Source organism: Sciurus vulgaris (assembly GCF_902686455.1).
Source record: "Sciurus vulgaris genome assembly, chromosome: 9".
NCBI lineage: Eukaryota > Metazoa > Chordata > Mammalia > Rodentia > Sciuridae > Sciurus > Sciurus vulgaris.
The window spans coordinates 143895903-143914564 of NC_136469.1; the positions used below are offsets into that span (position 1 = coordinate 143895903).

Consider the following 18662-nt stretch of genomic DNA (forward strand, 5'->3'; position numbering starts at 1 on the left):
AGATTGTAGGTCAATCTCACTCATAAAACACAAATGCAAAATCCTGAACAAAACAAGTAAATCAAAAGTGAGCAAAAAGTGATGCCTCTTGTGTCCACCAGGGTCCCAGTGAGTTGCCCGTGTGGTGGGAGCATCAGGGACTTCTTCACAAAGGTGTAGTCAGGCAAGGCCACAGGGACAGTTTGGTGACCCTGGGTAGCCATGGAAGAGGAGTGGGCACCCCTGCCAGGCTTGAAGGCTGGCCGGTCCAGGACCCCGGAGGAGGCCACAAGGTCTGGAGCAGCATGGCCTTCAGCAGGGACGCGGCCAGCCTGGGTGCTCACCTGCTGCAGCTACTGCCAGGACGTGCGGGCAGTGGACAGTCTCACAGGCCTGGAGGCTGGGCTCCGGGTGCTCAGCTGGTCCCTCTGCAGTCCATGGCCTTGGCCTGCAGATAGCCGTCTCCTTCCTGCTTTGTCACATGGTCCCCTCCATATGTTTGTGTCCTGATCCCTTCTTCTTAGGAGGACTCCATGGGCCTGGATCGGGACCCACACTGGTGACCTCATTTGTGTAAAGACTCCACCTCCAAATTCAGTCAGAGTCCAGGCCTTGGGACAGAGACCCAGCCCAACCCACAACGCCGAGGGGCCCGGAAACACCTCCAGCACACCCTCTCCTCTGACCTCCTGCTGGGCTCCCCAGCAACCCCAAGGACACAGAAGGGCACAGAGGCCAGTGGCACTGGCCCCAGGTCAGTCCGAGGCAGAGCCCGCACAGGAGGCGTGGAGGGAGCCTGAGGTGAGGTGAGGTGCCAGTCGCCGGCAGCCCCACTCGGCCGCTCCAGGGCAACGCTGGCTTGACATGAGGCACCTCAGGAGAGCAGCTCCTGCCTGGCAGGAGCACCAGGCAGGCAGCCCCGGAGGACAGACCCCGTGCGGTGCTGGGGGCCGCTCTCCCTGAGCATTGCGGCTGCACCAGGACCGTGGCCAGCACGAGGTTGGGGGGTGGTCAGCAGCAGCACCTGTTCATCAGCACAGGAGGCCCAGGCCCATGGCTGCCCCGCTGCGGCCCTCCCAGGGCCGGCACCCTCCCTCTGCTCGGACTCTGACTTTCCAGGGCAGCGAATGTCCAGCTCACTGAGGCCCCTGCCTCACTTCCTCTGCAGCCAGCTGTGGCCCCGTGGGCCCTCTAGGCAAGCAGGAGCCAAGCGCCACCTCTGGATGGCCCGCGGCACAGCGCAGGTCAGGGCCAGCAAGCAGCTACTGCTGGACTCTGCTGCCGGAGCAGGCCAGCCTGTCTTCCTGCTCTGGCTGTGGCCTACCAAGGCAGGGCCAGCGCTGCGGTGCCTGGCAGGCCCCTGGGCTCCATCGGACATACCAGGAGCCTCCTGAGGCCCCGGGCACAGCAGCGGAGGCACACAGAAGATGGCCCCTGCATCCCGGCGCTGGGGGACAGAAGCAGGCCCGGCCCAGGAGCAGGCTGGTGGGCTGCAGCACAGGAAGGGCAGGGTGGGCAGAAGCCCCGAGGGGTAGGCGGACCCTGGTGGCAGCCTGGAGAGAAGCCCCCCTGTCGCAGGAGGGTAGGCAATGCCAGGCACCAGTGGGCACTGGCCCAGGTCGAGCACTGAGCCCAGCACCATCTGCTGCCCTTCCCAGGGCTACGGGTGTGGGGCAAGACGCTGGCCTCTCCCTGGCCTCTGGTCCTGTTCCCAGGCGACTGCTGGCCTCAGCCCAGCCTTGGCCACGTGGACCCCACCCTGACTTGCTGCACCACACCTCACATCCTGCCCCCCACTCAGGGGGTTTCACACCAAGGACAGACCCAGCCCACAGCCTGGTTCCTTCCCTACTGCCCCGCCCCCTGCCCGCCCCGTCTCGGGCCCACCTCGCCACTAGGTAAGCCTCCGTGTCCTGCCTGGCTGGAGTCAGGGGCCAGCGCCAGGAACTCTGGACCAGCAGCAGCCCACCAACCATGACACCTGGATAGGGGCCCTCCTCCCCTGCTCCCTCAGAGGGGTCACGGCCAGGGAAAACCCAGGCAGGCTGCACCTTGAAGCCGGAAGGCACCAGCAGCGTGTCGGTGGCCTGTCTGCTTGAGGGTCTAGCATCTCCCAACTGGCCCAGGGCCCTGTCCCTGACCTGAGGCCGGGACTTACTTTCCACGTCCTGCCCTGGAACAGCCCAGGGTGCCTGGAGCTGACCACATACCTGCCTGTGTCAGGCCCTGCAGTGGGCGTGGGTGAGGCTCTGGCCCTGACCCCCACCGGAGGTGCTGGACCATGGGTCCACTCCTGGGGGCTGCAGGCTCCCACCTCCACTGAGGAGCCTGCTGGCCGCTGGCCAGGCCACCCCATCTGCAGCCCCTGGCCCAGGGTGTGGCCTGGGAGGGGTTCCAGGGAGGCGGGTGCTTAGAAACGTCTTTATTGTCAGCGAGGCAATGAGAAAGGGTGGGTGTCCCCAAGGGCTTCAGGAGGGAGCTGCAGGCCGCCTGGAAGGACGGATCCGGTCACTGATCCAGTCCACATAGTTGGCCACGCGGGTGTAGACGCCTGGCTTGCCTCCTCCGCAGCCGTCGCCCCAGCTGATGATGCCGTACAGGTAGGCCACCCCGTTCTTCTCACAGGCCAAGGGTCCACCCGAGTCACCCTGGGGTAGAGACACGGCTCAGGGCTCCCCATCCCTCCATCCCAAAACACCTCCAAGGAGAGTGGATCCTGGGGCCCCGAGGTGTCTTCTGCCAGTGACAGAACTGCCCAGGCAGGTTGTCCGACAGCAGGGGACAGATAGCAAGGGCATGCTGAAGACGAGGCCGCACAGGAAGGCCTTATCCTCTGGCCACCAGGGGCCAGTTGCGCCAGGCCAGGTGAGCAGCCTCACCGCAGCCTTCCCGAGCCTCTGGCCACCCCTCACCTCCACCACAACTGTCCACTGGCCGCCTTCCTGCCCAGAAGCATACCCACGTGGACTGAGGGTCACCCTGCATCCTGACAGAGGCCGGTGCAGGTCTCAGGTCAGGGCGAACGCCCCCTCCACCAGGAAGCCCTCCGATTCCCTGACAGCTCTGGGGTCCAGTGTCAAGACCACCCCCACATCTGAGCAGGGCAAACTCGGAAGAGTGATCTGGCCTTGCTGGGGTGGTTTCCCCACCCATAAAATGGTGTGCACAGCAGTCCTTCCAAGACGCTCTGTCGGCAGTGAGGGGTCAGACCCTGGCTGTTGGGATCCGCGGGCTGGCCAGTGAGCCTGCCTGAGAGACATCTGGGCAAAGGGGCTCGGCCTTTAGCGCCTGACATGGTGGAGCGCTAGCCACGGGTTGATACCTGGGCTTTATCAGAGGGGCCTCTCTGAGGTCTCTTTGCCTTGGTTTCCCCATGTTTGAGGAAGGGGCTCTGTGAGGATACCCGCCCTCCCTACAGGGGCCAGGCAGCCATCCTGGGGTGCCGGCCACCAACAGGGCTGGTATAAGTTCTGTTCTGGGGTCCCCGGCTGGCCCTGTGGGTCGGGGCCCCTCCAGCTCTGAGCTCCCAGGGGTGAGTGGATCCACTGACCCCACCTGTCCAGCCCACTGGGGCAGCTCAGCTCACCTGGCAAGCGTCCAACTTGCAGTCAAAGTAGCCTGCACAGAGCATGTTGGGGCTGATGTCCGCGCCATGGGCCTCGGGGCTGCGGCACTTGTGGTCAGGGACCAGGGGGACCAGAGCCTCCCGCAGGGAGCTGGAGTAGCTGCCCACATCTGCAGGACACAGCGTGGTCAGCAGGGCCCAGCCCACTGTGGCCGGCCCTGGGGCTGTCCCCACTCACTCTCATCCACGTGGCCCCAGCCTGCAATCTGGCACTTGTGTCCAGGGGGGAAGGAGACGCCAGGCTCGGGCAGGCAGATGGGCTGGACGAACTGGGAGCGGACGGCACAGCGCTCCCCCTTCTTCTTCAGCCGGATCAGGACTGGGCAGGGGAGAGGTCAGAGGTCAGCCTTGGGAGGGGTCCAGGATGGACCAAGTCACAGGCCAGGTTCCCTCCGGCCAAAGGAGGCCACACCAGGCCCCCTGGCTGCCCTGCCCCAGACCCTGCCTCCTCCCGCCCCCAGGGTCTGCCCGGGTCCTGGCCCCTGCACTGGCCCTGCTCTGGCGTGGGGTGCACAGGAACGCCCCGCCCACCGCGGGACTGGGCTCACCGAGGTCATGGTCACTGGGGTTGAACGCTGAGTACAGGGAGTAGGGGACATACTTCTCGATGCCGAATGTCTGGGTCACGTCTGTGGTGCGGTTGAAGAAGTGCTGTCCCAGCACCACGGAGATGCTCTCCCTGGGGGGACTGCGGGGCCGGGTGCTGGTGGCAGCATGGACCTGGCCTCTCCTCAGGCCACTCGGTCAGCACCCCACCAGGGACAGGGCCCCACCAACCACGGCTACTCAGCAAGGGAGCGGCCTACGGGGTGTCTGGTATGGGCCTCGTCCATTGAAAAGCAGGAAGAAGGGGCAGGAGTGGTGGGGGTCTCAGCAGCCCCAGGCCCTAGGCCCAGGAGCCAAAGTGCTGTGCCACCTCCAGCCACCCCACTAACACCCCAGGGCGCCCAGGCGCCTGTGCTGAGACTGGGTCCGGAGGGTGCAGACCTGTCCTCCCGAGGGCCTCTCCCATCGGGGCCTGGCCTGGCCTGAGACAGGCCCTCACTCCTGTAAGGCACAGAGCCCAGGCCCAGGTCAGTCTCTCTGCCCCATCTGGACCTCGGCGTCCCTCTGCAGGGCAGGACTGAGCAGGGTCCTCCCTGGGCCCCGTTGGCAGAAGACGAGACAGAAGAGAGAATCAGTGGCTCTCAGGCCCATCTGCTCCCACCACCCCGCCAGGCTGGGCAGTGGGATCCAGCTTTGCTTCCCAGGCCGGTTGGTCTCAGACCAGGGCTGAGTGTCCCTGGGCAGAAGGCCAGAGTCTCCCGGCTGGCAGAGACCCACAGGCTGCAGGGTGTCTTCCAGTGCCCCCGGTTCCACACCCAGCTGGGTGGCTGAAGACCTTGGCAAGAGAGATGTGTGGCCCGTCCTCTCCTTCCTCCCCACCCTGCCGTCTAGAGCTGGGATCCAGGAGGGGGTCCACCTGGAGGCCAGGATGTGCCGACCACTGCCTCCGCAGGAGCCCCTCCACTGTCCCAGGGCCCCCCAAATAGAGCCGGGGTTTCTGGAGCCTCAGTGCCCAGCACAGGGCCAAGTGCTCAGTCCCAACAAGGTGACAAGGACACGTGAGACAGTCCACAGAGCCCCAGGATGGGCCATGTGGTGATGGCAGGCCGGTATGTGCCTGAGGTGGGGCCAGTGGATGGATGGAGGCCGGCGAGGGCGCAGGTGCAGTGCTGAATGGAGTGGGCGAGGGCTGGGGGGACTGGGACTCAGTGGCCCTGTGGGGTGGGCCCGGAGCCAGGGCCACTCACCTGCTGGAGAAGCAGTGGGCAGCAGACACCACCCAGCAGGTGTGGATGAGGCTTCCAGCGCAGAAGCTGCTCCCTATGTAGATGGCGGCCAGCCACGGGTGGGAGCCAGGCAGGGAGGAGGAGCCACCCACAATCCGAGGCCGCAGGAATGTCCTCTTCTTGTGCCTCTTGCCACAGGTCGGGCGGCCGGCCAGGGCGGGCTCTGGCAGGGTCACCAGGACCTCAGGAGGCGGGAGCTGGACTCTGACCAAGGATTCTAGGGGCAGAGGTCACCAGGTCACACCACAGGGTTCCACAGGCAGGGAGGGCCTCCTCAGCCCAGCCCTGCTCTGGGCATCGGGCTCACCTATGAGCCTCAGGGTCGCCCTGCAGGACAGGAAGAAAGTACCCAGCCACAGGCCCACGACAGCCAAGCCGCCCGCTCGCTCGGGTGCGCCTGCCTTCCCCTGCGGCCCGTGACCCAGCCCACCCAAGGAGAGTCAGAGACCCCAGCATGAGCACCTGGGCCACCTGGGGAGCTGCCCCCAGATCTGATCCCAGGGTCCAGCCCCACCCCGCTGTGCTCTGCACCCCTCCACGAGCCCACACCGCAGGACGCCAGGCGGCAGTACTCCCAGGAGAGCGCGCTGTCCTTCACCACGTAGCACCAGGGCCTCTCATCCTTATCTGGGTTCCTGGAGGGGACAGGAAGGTCACACTGCCACTCAGAGAGGGCTGGGAGAGGGGGAGCCCTCGGGAACACAGGCCAGGGGCTCCTCACTCAGCCTCGGTGCTTCCTCCGGCAGATCATAGTCAGAGCATCTCAGCCCAGCCTCCTGAGGGCAGCCTCCTGGGCAGAGGCTTCTCTGCCCAGGACTGGCCCCAGCTGGGTCCTGGGAGCCACCCACCCACTCAGAGCGAGGTGCCTGGGGTAGCCTCCAGTGCTGACCGGCAGTAGGCGTGGGGGCCCAGGCCCAGCAGGGCAGCGGCGCCCACCGAGTCCACGTGCAGCTCCTGGTAGAGCAGGTCGGAGTTCCAGGCCAGGCAGCCCAGGCCCGAGGCGGCAGTGCTGGCCACGCCCCGGTACCCGGTGCCGTTCCCCAGGAAGCAGCGCTCTGCAGGCACTGAGCACAGGACAGGCATGAGGCCACTGCTGTGGGCCACCTTGACGCTGTCCCCAGGCTTGCTCACGAGGCAGGAAGGCCAAGCCCACTCACCCACGTTGCAGAGCCTTCCAGCATAGCCTGGTGGGCAGGCGCAGACGCTAGTCCCGGTGCCCACGATCAGGTGGCAGGTGCCCCCGTTCAGGCACGGGCTGCTCGGGCAAGCTGCAGAAGGGCCCAGAAGCTAGGCCCAGCCTCCAGCACCTGCAGGGGCCAGGGCCCAGTCCTTCCTGTGCCCTTGCTGCTGGGTGGCCTCGGGCAAGTCCCTTCTGCTTGGGTGGGGGCTCACGGGCATGGCTGCCCCTCACCGTGGTGCCCAGGCCTCCCCGGAGCTGGCCATGGTGTACCTGTGTGGCGGGTGTCTTCGCACCGGGCCTGGCCGCCCACGCAGTCACACTGCTCCACACGGCCCTGGTGCACACGGGCCCAGCGGTCGCCCACCTCCAGGTATTCGTAGCGGGTCTCGTCGAAGCATTTCTCTGGGGGTCACGCAGTGAGCCCCCGCTCCCCCACCACAGCCCCATGCAGGAGCCCTGCCTCCTCCCACCCTCCCGTCCCGGCCCAGCCCACAGCCCCAGAGCTGCTCACCTATGCTGCAGTTCCTGCCAGTGAAGGCCAGGGGGCAGGTGCAATGGTACGACACAGGGTCCTGGGTGCGGGAGCACGTGCCCCCGTGGAGGCAGGGGCCAGAGGCGCAGGGGTCAAGGGCAGCTAGGGTGAAGCAGGAGAGGCAAGAGTCCGCGGGGTCCCTCCATGACTCTCCTGCTTGCCAAGGACCTCCACTGCCCTCCACCTCCCAGTTGCTCCCTCTGGGTTCCTGAGACCCTCCCCTTTCTCCCCAGCCCTCTACCTGGCACCTGGGCAAATGGTCCCACGGCTCTGTGCTCGGCAGCCTAGAAGCTGCCAGGCAGTGCAGTCCCCCACTGTGTTCCCCAGAGCTCCGGGAGGACAAGGCTGCTGCCACCATGCCTCCAGGCCCACAAGCTCACTCCCTGGGCCACCTGGGCCACCTGGCTTGTCTGTGGCCAGAGGGCCGGCTCTCACCACTAGGGGGCGCCCCGGCCCCAGAGAGGGTGAGGCCCTGCTGGAAGAGGCACCCTTGCTGGACCCAGGGCTGATGGCTCCTTTCCCAAAGCCATCTCCAGGGCCAGAGCCAAGCTGCTCCTCTGCTCCAGGCAGGACCCGGCCCAGGTCAGCAGCCTCCCTTGGCCCTACCCCACTCAGCACTTGGACCCCAGCACCCCCAGCTCACACACCTCACCGCAGCCCCACCTAGACACACCCCGCACCCACCTGTGTCCTCCAGAGGCAGGGCAACCTCCACACAGTAGCCCCAGGCCCTGTCCCGGTCATAGTTGTGAGTGGTAGCACACCTGGGAAGCAATGCTGGGAGTGACAAGGGCCAGCCCCAGGCCCCAGGCCCCCTCCCGGCCTCCCACGCAGCTCCAGTCACTCATTCCACCTGCCCTGCAGGCTGGGCAGGGCCCACAGCCAGGGACCCACCACTTCCTGCGGGCGCTTCCCTCCAGGGTGCAGGAGTGCAGCATTCGGCCTCCGTAGCGGAAGGGGAACCTGCAGGGCCGCCCGGCCTCCGTGAGCACTGCAGGGGCGGCAGGCGGTCAGGCCCTGTTTCCACCCTCCCACGGAGCCAGCCCACCCCACGCCCATAGGCCCCCTGCACTTCCTCCAGGTGCAGTGCAAAGCTTCCTCCCAACCCACCTTGGCCCCCAGGGCTGCTGCTAGAGGGAGCAACCCTGGCTGGGGACGGCAGCTCTGCACCTTGGGGTCCCGCCTCCTCCACCTCTGCATCCGGAGCACTCGGTGCTGGGGTCTTGGGAGTCGCAGAGGTCACAGGGATCATGGGGACCCCGGAGCTGGCTGTGGCATTAGGTCCTGGGGGTCCCGTACCATTCTAGGAGGAACCAAATACGCAGGCAGAGTGTAGGTGGGGAAGTCCCAGTCCTGAGCCTGCTCCGTACTGGGAAGCATCTTGGAGCAGGGTCTGAAGACACTGGATGCCCTGAAGCCTCTGCTGGGCCTGCCTTCTCCCCATCCTGAGCTCAAGCCACAGTCCGGTCCAGGCATACCACCCCGGTCAGTTCTAGGGAGGATGGAGGCAGCCGGAGTCCCTCAGAGGCCTCTCCTCCCCACAGCAAACACTGGGACCCACCAAGGCCTAGAGGGGCCAGACCCACAGGGCCCAGGCCAGTCGACACAGCTCCAGGAACAACTCCCCAGGTTCCAAGATCAGCGCCCAGCCAGCTCGCGCTCCACCCCCGCCCCCCAGGGCCGGTTCTCACCCCAGGCCACACCCTGGGCCCCTACCCCATTCCTCCTGCCCTGGGAACTGTCCCTCTGGCCTTATCCCAGAAGCCTGGAGTGGACTCAGGGAGCCCTTTGAAACACTGCCTGGGGACAGCGGTGCTCACCCCACTGGCCTGGGGCTGGGTCCCCTGAGGCACCAGCAGCAGCAGCAGGAAGGTACACAGCCCAGGTGAGGGGCGGGGGCTGGGGACCCAGGCCCAGCGCCCCATGGCTCCTCCTGAGGTGGCGTGAGGGGCTGCAGGAGGCAGAGGCAAAGCCACCAGGATAGGTGGGGTCAAGGCCATGTGGGAATGATTAACCCTGGCTGCCTCCCATGTGCCGGGCCCTGCAGAGGGAGCCCGTGTCCCCACCCCCACCCTGCCGCCAAGTCCCCTGCCTTTGCCTGGGGGCCAGCTGCCCCCACCAGACTCAGCCTGCACGGGTCCTGGACCCCACACTGTCCTTAGGCCTTGGCTTAAGGTCTCTTCCAAGAAGTCATCTCCACAGAGGCAGGTGGACATGGGACTCCCTGGCCAGCACTGGGCCAGACCTGCATGGAGCTGGCCTCTCCTGTTGGTGAACTCGTCATGAGAGCTGACGCTTACACTGCGCTTTGAGGCCCAGGGCTGTGGCCAGCCCCACACCGCCTGAGGGGCCTGAACACTGTCCCCACACCACAGAAGGCTGAGCGCTACCAACAATGACCCCAGAACAGGCCTTCCCTGCCCTCTCCTGGACAGGCTGGGCACTTCCTCCAGGAAGTCACTCGGCCCCTAGGCTGCCTGCATGACCTGAGCGGGCAGGTGTCCCTGGGAGTCTCTGGGCCAGGCAAGAGACTGGACAAGTTGGAACCTCTTCTGCAATTCCTGAGCAGCCAGCAGGGCACCTCCGGCTCCCCGAGGGTCAGTGCGGAACTTCCCCCGGGCCACCTGATCCAGGGCACTGCTCCTCTGATTCGACTGCCACCCCCTGCAGCCGGCCCTCCCGCCTCGCTGGGCCCTGCCAGGTGGGGCCTCGGTTGTATGCCCAGACTCACCGCGGCCTCGGGCCTCCCACTTGCCCGGCGCCCAGGCTCAGCTGCTTCCCCGCAGCCCCCCTGGCCACCCCCAAATGCCAATAATGGCAGGAAACTGGGCCAGTGTGCCAGGAAGGGGACCCCGTGGTCAGCTGAGCACAGCCTCCAGAAGAGCCCTGGCTCCACCAGCGGTCACCCTAGAGAGGATGGAGGGACAGCGGTCACCCTAGAGGGGACGGAGGGACAGCGGTCACCCTAGAGAGGGGACGGAGGGACAGCGGTCACCCTAGAGAGGGGACGGAGGGACAGCGGTCACCCTAGAGGGGATGGAGGGACAGCGGTCACCCTGGAGGGACAGCGGTCACCCTAGAGGGGATGGAGGGACAGTGGTCACCCTAGAGGGGATGGAGGGACAGCAGTCACCCTGAGGGGATGGAGGGACAGACACGGGGACCCTGGACCCACAGCGAGGGGCGGTGCGGGGCACCCTGACGGGGACTTGGTGTGGCAGGGCCACTTCTCACTACCCACAGGTGACCGGGGCCCCAAGATGACCTTTCTCTGCACATCAGAGGGCCGAGGGCTTTCCACTCCTCTGGTGCTGGAAGCTCCCTCTCCTCGCCGCCCGCCTCACCGCCCGCCCGCCCTCTCGAGCCCTCTGCCGACCTCCCGACATCTCCCACGTATGTTCCTGGAGGCCACAGGAACAAGGCTCCCAGGCCCGGCACCGTGTCCCCAGCCCCCAGCACAGAGCCGACACGTGGCGAGTCCTCACGATGCTTTATTGGGTAGAGTGGGGCAGAGGGCTCAGCGCTGGTGTGGCGTCTGAGGCCAGCCCCTGCGACAAGGGTGTCCCTGCCCTCTCCCAGGGCAGCTCCGAGGGTGTGGTGGCCAAGGGGCACATGCTCCGGCTGGGCCAGGTGGTGGCCATGCGTGGGAGGCCAGGCCAGGGGCAGCTTCAGACACAGGTGGCTCGGTGTGTGCTAGCCTGGGGCTTGACCGGCTCACCTGGGACAGGGCTCAGGCCAGGGCGTCCTGACGCTGGGGCCCCTGACGTCAGAGGCCCAGCAGCCCTCACCCTCCGGGGATCCAGCATGCCACCGCCTAGCCTGGGCGCCACACCAGTGACGAGGTCCGCGTCGACGGTCCTGTTGACTGGGAGGCCTCGGCTGCCGCAGGCCCTGCCTCCTGTCATGGGGAGGAGAGAGGCTGTCACCTGCTGACCTGCCCCACTTCCAGGACCCACTGATGGCCCTGCACAGACAAAGATCCACCCCAGGGGCAGGGGACCTCCAACCATGGGCCTCCGGGCTGGGGGCAGGACTAACTGTCCAGGGTGCCAGGTGCCACCTGCCAGCACTCTGTACACCAGCCTGACACAAACAGGCCCTGTGGGCAGCAAGGGTAAATGCCCGAGGCAGGCGGCGCTGTGCAGCACCAGCCGGGCCCGAGGCTGGTCTGCAAGGAGGGCCCAGGGTGCTGCTGGACCTCGGGCAGTCCTCGCCCACAGGTCCTTCCAACACCTGCATCCCACTCTTGTCTCTGCCAGGCCACACTGGGCCCTGCCCACACAGCTGAGCAGCCAGGGGATTGTTTCTGCTTGGGACACCTTCCCGAGCTCTGCCTCGATGCCCTGCCTGAGAACTACCCCTGCCAGGACTAAGTGGGGAGGTGGGAACAGCCAGTGTGGGGCTAGGGTGGCAGGGGGAACGGCGGCACAACACAGAGGGTGGCGGTGCCCTGGGTCCAGCCAGCCTCCGCAGCAGAGCGAGGGAGGCGTGTGCGTGAGAAGCCCCACCCTGACCGTCTTGCCTGCTCCACTCACACCCCCACGGCCCGCCCTGGCCTTGAGGCAGCTCAGGAAGAAGGCTGGGCCACCTACTGAGGTCCCTGTCACCTTGCCTTGGCTGTCCACCCCCTCCTGGGGCCAGTGTGGTGCCCCAGTTCCTCCTGGGGACCTGTCCTTAGGCCTGGGTTGAAGGAGGCTTCACAGCTCAGCTTGGAAGCTCTCTAGGCAGCTCACAGGCCAGGGTGGACAGGGACCTTGGCCAGCCCGGTGCCTGGGCAGCCTGCACTCACAGACTCCTCAAGGTCCAGAGTGCCCTCGGCCATTTCCAATATCTCCAGCCACCTGCCCTCTGCCCGCAGTGTCCCTGTCCCCACGTCATCAGTCCTCCCTTGCTGAGACCCTCTTCCAAGTTGCTCAGCAAAATCAGCCCCAGCCTGGCCCCTACCCCCACCCCCGCAGGCTCTGGCTGCCCAATATTGACTTAGAAGTTTCTGGACCCTGAGATGGGCGGGCCCCATCTCCCTGCCAACCACCTTGCCCTGGGGCTACCCTTTGGCATCTGGCTGGTCCCTCAAAGATAGAGATGTGATCATTCCAGGATGGGTCTCCAGGCCCAGCAGGTGGACACAGGGCTCATGGGTGAGACTCAGTTTGAGACTGGCATCACTCCCTGCACTGAGCACCCCTAGATTGAGAGCAGTGTGGTGCCACATGGGGCAGGGCGCAGGAAGTCCCAACGACCCCCTTGTCACCTGAAGGGGGAGCCCCAGCCCTCAGGTGAGCCCACGGGAGCCCCCAGGTCCAGGACCCGTGCTGCCCCATTGCACAGCGCCCACCTCACCCTTGCCCCAAGCTTCCTGAAGGCCTCACATAGCAAGTCCTGGCCTGTGGGCAGAGGGTGTGTGTCCCTCTGAGGCTGCCCAGCCCTCCTCTCAGACAAGTCGAGGCAGCAGAAGAGGCTCGTCCTGGCCTCTGTACATGCCAGCACTGGGGCTCCCCCATGGGAGGCAGAGCAGAGATCGGAAGCTTCTCCAGCCAGTCCTGCCAACACTCCGTTAGGGCCAGCTGGGCTCCAGCCTTGCCCCACCTGTCCCCTGCCTGTCACCGGGACCCCATGGATCTAAATGCCAGGTTACAGGGTCAGGAGATGGTCATGGGCATTTGCCTAGAGCACTGCTGGGCTCTGAAAGGGCCTGCAGCCCCACAGAGCAGGAGGCCCGCTCTCCTGTGTGTACCCTGGGAGGAGGGGCCCGCCGGCCCCGGGCAGTCCTGTGTGCTAGGATGGGAGGACAAGGACAGGCAGCTTCTGCAGGGACCGAGGAAGTGTGCACAAGGGCAGTGCCCACCTGAGCCGTGCAGCCGTCACTGTCACCAGCCTACGCCAGGGTCCGCCCAGCCTTGGGCTCCTCAGAGCTCCCAGGCAGGCAGCACGAGGACCTCCGGGGGCCCCTCAGAACCTTCGCCCACACTTCCTTGGCCCAGAGCAAGGCCGTGCCAGACCCTCGCCACCAGCCCTGCAGCCCGCTCCACCTCTCCCTGCCCCGGGCTGGCCCCGCCTGTCGTCCACATAGCCCTCCCCGGGAGTTTCTGGGGAAGTGCTCAGCCCTGGCCCAGGAGCCTGGAAGCCCCATGGGGCAGCCCCCACGCTGTGTCGCCCCGCACCCCTCTGCTCTCCCTGGCATGTGCTGCCCACGGCTGCCTGGTTGGCCCTAGGTTGCTCCCACCCCTTGTTCCGGGCCCAACGCTGGGCAGGCCCCTCCTCACAGGGAAAGCAGGCAGCAGGCCAGGCAGGCTTGGGGTGCAGGCTCAGCCTCCATTACCAGACTCTCCCAGGGTCCAGCTGCACTGCTCATCCGCTGCCCCAGGAGACACTACCCTCAGCTCTGCTCCCATGGTCCGAATCATCTGTGCAGCCTGGTCCTGCCACCTTCTCTGTCGAGTGCCCCATGTGCCCCATCAGCCCGAGGGGACAGGAGGCCTCGGCATGGCTGAAGACACTCATGACAAGAAAAGAGGGGCAAGGGCCAGTGGAGGAAGCGAGGCCAGGCCCTCCCGGGCCCTCCCATGGCAAGCCACTCACTGAGGCCCGCCAGCTCCTGCTGTGCCCGTGGGAGAGGCCCCACTAAACCCCCACTCTGGCTCAGGACTCCCGAGGTCACCACATGCCCAGGAGGCCCCGCCTCGGGTGGTGACAGTGAGGGGGCGGGATGAGAGCTGCTCACTCACAAACCTGCAGGGGCCTCAGCTGCAGCGTGTGGAGGCAAGACCCTGAAGGGCAGCGTGCAGAGAGGGCACAGTGTGGCTGAGGGGGGACACCCAGCAGGCTGGCTGCCAGTGGACACTGAGGAGGGGCTACAGACGGGAGCTCTGGCAGGGCCTCCTTCAGGGGGCTGCGGTGGCCAGCTGCAGGGCCAGAAGCACATGTCCTGGAGGGCAGGTGGCTTTGTGGGCCGCTGGCAGGTTGGGTCTCTCACTTTGGGATCTGTCCAGGATTTCTGAACGCAGATGGAGGGGCTGCAGTGGGAGCCGCTAGTGGACGAGGTAGTCACAACTCAGGCCAGGGACTGGGGACAGTGGCCCAGCTGGTCAGCCCTAAGAACCCATGGGAAAGCCCCTGGAATGGGCTGGGTGGGCACAGGGTCCTGGTCCACCACGGGGCAAGGCTCAGGTACAGGAAGTGCTCTGCATCTGTGGTCGGGGGGCCATCTAGGCACCAACCACCTCTCTCTGAGACACAGTGCTTGGGACAGTGGCTGGACAGGGTCTGCCAGGGAGGCACCTCCCTTAGAAGTTCCCACAAAGCTGGAGCCAGGCAGGGCTGTCCTCACACAGGCCTCAGGGCCAGGGAAGTGACCAGGTGGAGCAAGGGGAGGGCATGACCCCTGAACCTTGACCTCAGGTCTCAGTGCCTGCTGGTGGGTGAACATACCCTGCTGGTGGAGAGTCCTGGTGAGGAGCTTAGCTTAGCTCCCAGGATCTGGGAGGTAAGACCTGGGGCTCTGCCAGGGGCCCGGGGGCCACATGGCCACTGGGTCACTAAGAGAGGAGTCATAGCCATTAGAATCAGTGAGAGCACTTGGTGGAACCTGGACTTCAAGAGCCTGAGCAAGAGGGTCAGATCTAGGAGCAGATCCACCTGCCCGTGAGTGAGAACGATGACAGGGCTGTCCCTAAGAAGGACGGACAACACCGTGTCCCAAGGCCCTTCCATCCTCCAGACCTAGTCAAGTGAAGGGAAAATAAGGGCAAGATACACACCATCTTGAAGGACGTGCCTTATGCACCGGGGCCCAGGGCGACAGAGAAGGCCACTTTCTCGCAAGTTCTGCAGCACAGCCACTTCCCGGGAGGCCACTCAGAGGAGCAGGCGGAGCGAGCTCAGGTTGACAACACCTGACCTACAGAGCCCCTCCCTGAGTGGGGACGGCGTGGGACTGGGGCGCTGTGGGGGGCACGTGTCACTTGTCAGCCAGCCACCAACACGGTGAGGGAGAGGAGGAGCTGCATGGAGAAGCCCCGTGGGGGACAGGAGCCGTCAGCCTGTGCCTCGGAACTCCTGGGCAGTCCCTGGCCTCTTGTAAGCTTTCCTGGCAAACTATGACCTTCTTTAGCCTTTCTGCAACCGCCCCCACCAACCCGGCACGACTGGAGAATGATGCCCGGCCATGAGGCCAAGGACACTGGACCTCCGTCACCAGTGCAGACTTCAGTGCAGTGCACCCCTGCTAGAGCTGTTCAGGCTCGAAAGGGCTCTCCAGAGAGTGGGCGGCACTGGGGAGTGGAGCCCCAGGCCCCCCTGATGGGGGCCATTGCCCAGGAAGACTGGGCAGGCCGTTGGTGCCTACAGCTGTCCAGCACCGCTGGGGACAGGCTGGTGGAAGCTGCAGGCCTTTGGACTGTGGCCAAAGTCCCCCACGCCCTCTCCTGCAGTTGTCACTGCCAGGACTGCTACAGGGTCACCCTGGGTTCCTCTCTCCCCAGGGTCCGGGGACTTGCCCTCTACATGGACTGTACACCACCCGCTCTGCCATGAAACACCAGGGACAAGCCAGCAGAGCCTCCCAGCCGGGCACCGTGCTATGGCCCCCTGGGGTGGGAAAGCTGCACGCTCTGGTCCTGCACAGCAGCCAGCCACAATCCAGACGCGGGGCGCAGAGCCAGCCCCAGCAGCCAAGCTGTGCGCCGAGGTGTGAGTGGAGGGGAAGAGGCGCCTCGGTCAGCTGGGGTGGATCTGGCTTCTGGCTTCAGGAACAACTGGACAACTTGGCATCCGCCACCGACTAGGCAAGAGGGCCAGAGGCAGACATGAGGACCAGGGGCTCTCTGGCAGAGGAACTCTGCCCACCAGGCCACGTGGGGTGGTGGGCTCCTCCCCACCTTCAAGCCCACTCCCACCCCGTCACTGGCTACGTTTGGCAGGCACGCATGAGGAGCTCAGGAGCTTTGTTCAGTGAATGGTATCTTTTTAAGTCTGTTAAGGTAAATCCACTTAATTTCCTCAACATGTGCAATACTTTTCCTAGATTAAAATACACCTCTAGTGTCCTGAAGTGGAAGCACATTTTCAAGTGAAGAAGAAAGGAAAGTCAAGCCAGTCCAGCGAAGAGACCTAGAGTTTATTACTCCTGGAGGAACAGACACAGGTGGACTGAGAGACGTCTGCAGCAGAGCAGAGGGAGGGCTGGTGCCCAGAGTGCCGCGGCCCAGCCCCAGCACCCAGGCCTCCCGAGTCCCGCTGTGCGGACGTGGAACCCGCGGAGGCTGCCCCCGGCCCCAGTAGAGGTCGACAGCACCTGATCCTGGGTGTCCTGGCCTGGGCAGTGGGACCCAGAGGACAGACCATGATCGAGGCCTTAGTGTGGGCACACGTCACCACAGCAGGCCCAGCCCACACTCCCTGCTGGCTCCGGGTGACAGCGGCCTCGCTTCCAGCCTAGTATGCGCAGCTGTGAGCATCCCACCAGCAGGCCGAGCTGCTCACCTCCACACGCCCCAGCTCCACGCCGCGCCTGAGGGACGCCGGCTGCTGGAGGGCAGCCAGCACCTCGAAGCAGGGTGCCCACATGCAAATGGCTCAGGGGGTGGTGGGTGCACCCAGCCTGCCCACCGAGTGCCCTTCAGAGCCCTGGTCCTCTTGCAAGCCACAGGGCCTTGGCTCACAGGCTCAGGCCATTCTTTACCTTGAGACTGACACACTAGGAACACCAGCTCTGTCGGCCTTACAAATAGCACCCACTCAGAAGTCCCCGCCCAGCTCAGCGCGTCACTGAACGTGGCAGCTGTTCCCGAGGCACCTCTCAGAGCAACCCAACACCAGGGGACTGTGTCTCCTCGGTGACCACCCTGTCAGGAGCGGACCCTGGCTGCTGCCCAGTTCCTCCCTTCAGGAGGCATAAACATGAGGAGAGGGCCGCCTCACAGACGTGTCCCACCACTGTCTCCCTATTGAACACTCGAGTGGAACACAGGGAGGGAGCAGGCAGGGCGGCACCAGGTGCAGGGTCAGAACCTGGAGGTACCTGGTCTCGGAGGTCCGGGTGTGTCCTGGGGGCTGGGGGATGGTGGCAGCAGCGTGCTGTTGGGGCTGCTGATGTCCCCCTCCCCCATTAGGGTCAGATCGGCCACATGCTCATCCTCCACCGTCTGGATGCCCCCAGCCTCTGCGTCCCTTGACTGCCTCTTCCAGATCTGTGCAGTGCCCTCCTGACCCTGGGGGGCACAGAGGGGCCCTCCAGGAGGACTCTGCCCAGGTGGGGTGGTCCCACAGCCCCCAGGGGGGCTGTGGGTGGAGCCGGGGCTATGGGCGGAGCTGGGGCTGTGGGCAGAGCTGGGGCTGTGGGCGGAGCCAGGGCTGGTGGTGGGGCTGTCGCTGGAGTCTTGTGCTGGCTCCCAGCTCTCATGAGGCTGGGCTGCTGGCTCCTGGCCACGGCCCGCCACAGGTCTCTTGCTAAAGCCTCTGGCAGGGGCTGGGGTGGAGAGGGCAAGCTCTGCAGAACCAGGAGGTAAGCGAAGGAACTCAGGCAACACCAGGTCTTCCTTCCTCAGCAGCCCACGCTGGTCATCTGCTCGGTTGCTCTGAGCCTTGGAAATGAGCTCAAAAAACTCTATTGGAAGAAAATCCACATTGACCCTCTTTAGAGAGGTTTTCCCAGATGCACACCACAGTACAGCATGCTCAAGGGGGCCCGGAGGCCGACACAGGCCAGCGGCCCTCACTGCCTCCCTGCAGGCTGGAGGCCAATGCCTGGTGTGTAGCTGAGCCAGTCTCAGGATGCGGGCCCTGAGCACCACTCAACCAGGCCTGCCCACACAGCCTGCACTCCCCAGGGTCAGGCAGCCAGTGCTGCCCTGCTGTGGGTGTCTGGCTAACGTCCAGGGCCCTTGGACACCCACACTCCAGCTCCCTTCTGAGGACAAGGCAGAGGTGACGGCCAGAATAGGGCACAACAGAGCGAGAGGCCCCAGCTACAGCTGCACACCCTGAGACCAGCGGGTGGCTATAAAGGACAGTCCTCCAAGTACCTGCCTCTCAGGGCCACCTCTGCTGAGCAGAGGGTGGGGCTTCTGAGTGTGGGGAAGAAGGCACTGTAAGGCCTCCCTGTCCCGCCCGAAGCTGGCTCAGGGCAGAGATGGTTGTCCTGGGCCTTGCCCCTGCCCCGCTTCTGTGGAGGGTCTGTGTACAGCCCTGGCTTGCTCACTGGTTCCTCCAGAACCTTCCTAGTTGGGCTGGACTTTTTCCTGTAACTCAAATTCACCTTTCAGAGACAGGGTATCTGAACTGAGCTTTCTCTAGTATTTAAATTAACCCTGCATTTGTGAACTTTAAGACTTAAAGTCCCACATCTCCATCCTTCTCAGAAGTGCACAGGTTCAAAGGGCATGAGTCTTCCACTTGGTGTCCATGGAGGCTGAAGGAGTCGTGTTTTGTTGTTTTATTGTGAGGCTGGACTTCACAGCAAGCTGGGACAAGCCACTGACTAGCAAGGACTCCCTAGCCTGCAGTTCAGGCCCCACA

General features: G+C 65.0%; 3 protein-coding genes across 13 annotated transcripts in view; all 3 read right to left on the reverse strand.

Annotated features, from left to right (window-relative positions):
- The window catches only part of DOK7 (docking protein 7), a 36416-nt gene extending 34054 nt beyond the window's left edge, over positions 1–2362 (reverse strand). The window contains exon 1 of the mRNA XM_079154458.1: positions 2190–2362. Within this exon, the coding sequence (XP_079010584.1) occupies positions 2190–2262 (73 nt within the window). The 5' untranslated portion in view covers positions 2263–2362. The remainder of the gene's footprint in view (positions 1–2189) is intronic.
- A 24-nt stretch (positions 2363–2386) lies between these two features.
- HGFAC (HGF activator) lies at positions 2387–9154 on the reverse strand. Of its 4 annotated transcripts, none has more exons than XM_079154415.1 (14): positions 8969–9152; positions 8259–8451; positions 8043–8139; positions 7833–7912; positions 7128–7250; positions 6887–7018; positions 6594–6704; positions 6326–6500; positions 5986–6071; positions 5398–5653; positions 4153–4292; positions 3783–3923; positions 3566–3714; positions 2387–2627 (listed from the first exon to the last, which is right to left on the reverse strand). In XM_079154415.1, exons 1-14 carry the CDS (start codon positions 9146–9148, stop codon positions 2448–2450), a joined length of 2043 nt encoding a protein of 680 aa, XP_079010541.1. In that variant the 5' UTR covers positions 9149–9152; the 3' UTR covers positions 2387–2447. The 4 variants fall into 4 exon arrangements, with proteins under 4 accessions (XP_079010541.1, XP_079010542.1, XP_079010543.1 ...); XM_079154416.1 differs by having other exon boundaries at positions 8319–8451; positions 8969–9151; XM_079154417.1 differs by having other exon boundaries at positions 8865–8994.
- Positions 9155–10621: 1467 nt separating this feature from the next.
- The window catches only part of RGS12 (regulator of G protein signaling 12), a 96496-nt gene continuing 88455 nt past the window's right edge, over positions 10622–18662 (reverse strand). For 5 of the 8 annotated variants that reach the window (XM_079154379.1, XM_079154381.1, XM_079154380.1 and 2 more), the window contains 2 exons: positions 17167–17751; positions 10622–11046 (listed from right to left, as the gene is read on the reverse strand). In XM_079154379.1, coding sequence (XP_079010505.1) covers positions 10817–11046; positions 17167–17751 — 815 coding nt within the window. In that variant the 3' untranslated portion in view covers positions 10622–10816. Of the gene's footprint in view, positions 11047–17166; positions 17752–18662 lie in introns of those variants that run through there. The other 3 variants (XM_079154382.1, XM_079154383.1, XM_079154386.1) reach the window with 1 other exon arrangement.

Coding starts and splice junctions, on each gene's coding strand:
- HGFAC (XM_079154414.1), bottom strand. CDS start 9,148: ATGGCCTTGACCCCACCTATCCTGGTGGCTTTGCCTCTGCCTCCTGCA. Junction 6,072..6,325: donor GGCCCCCACGCCTACTGCCG/GTCAGCACTGGA, acceptor TGTCCCCTCCAG/GAACCCAGATAAGGATGAGA. Junction 2,628..3,565: donor GCAAGTTGGACGCTTGCCAG/GTGAGCTGAGCT, acceptor TCTCTACCCCAG/GGTGACTCGGGTGGACCCTT.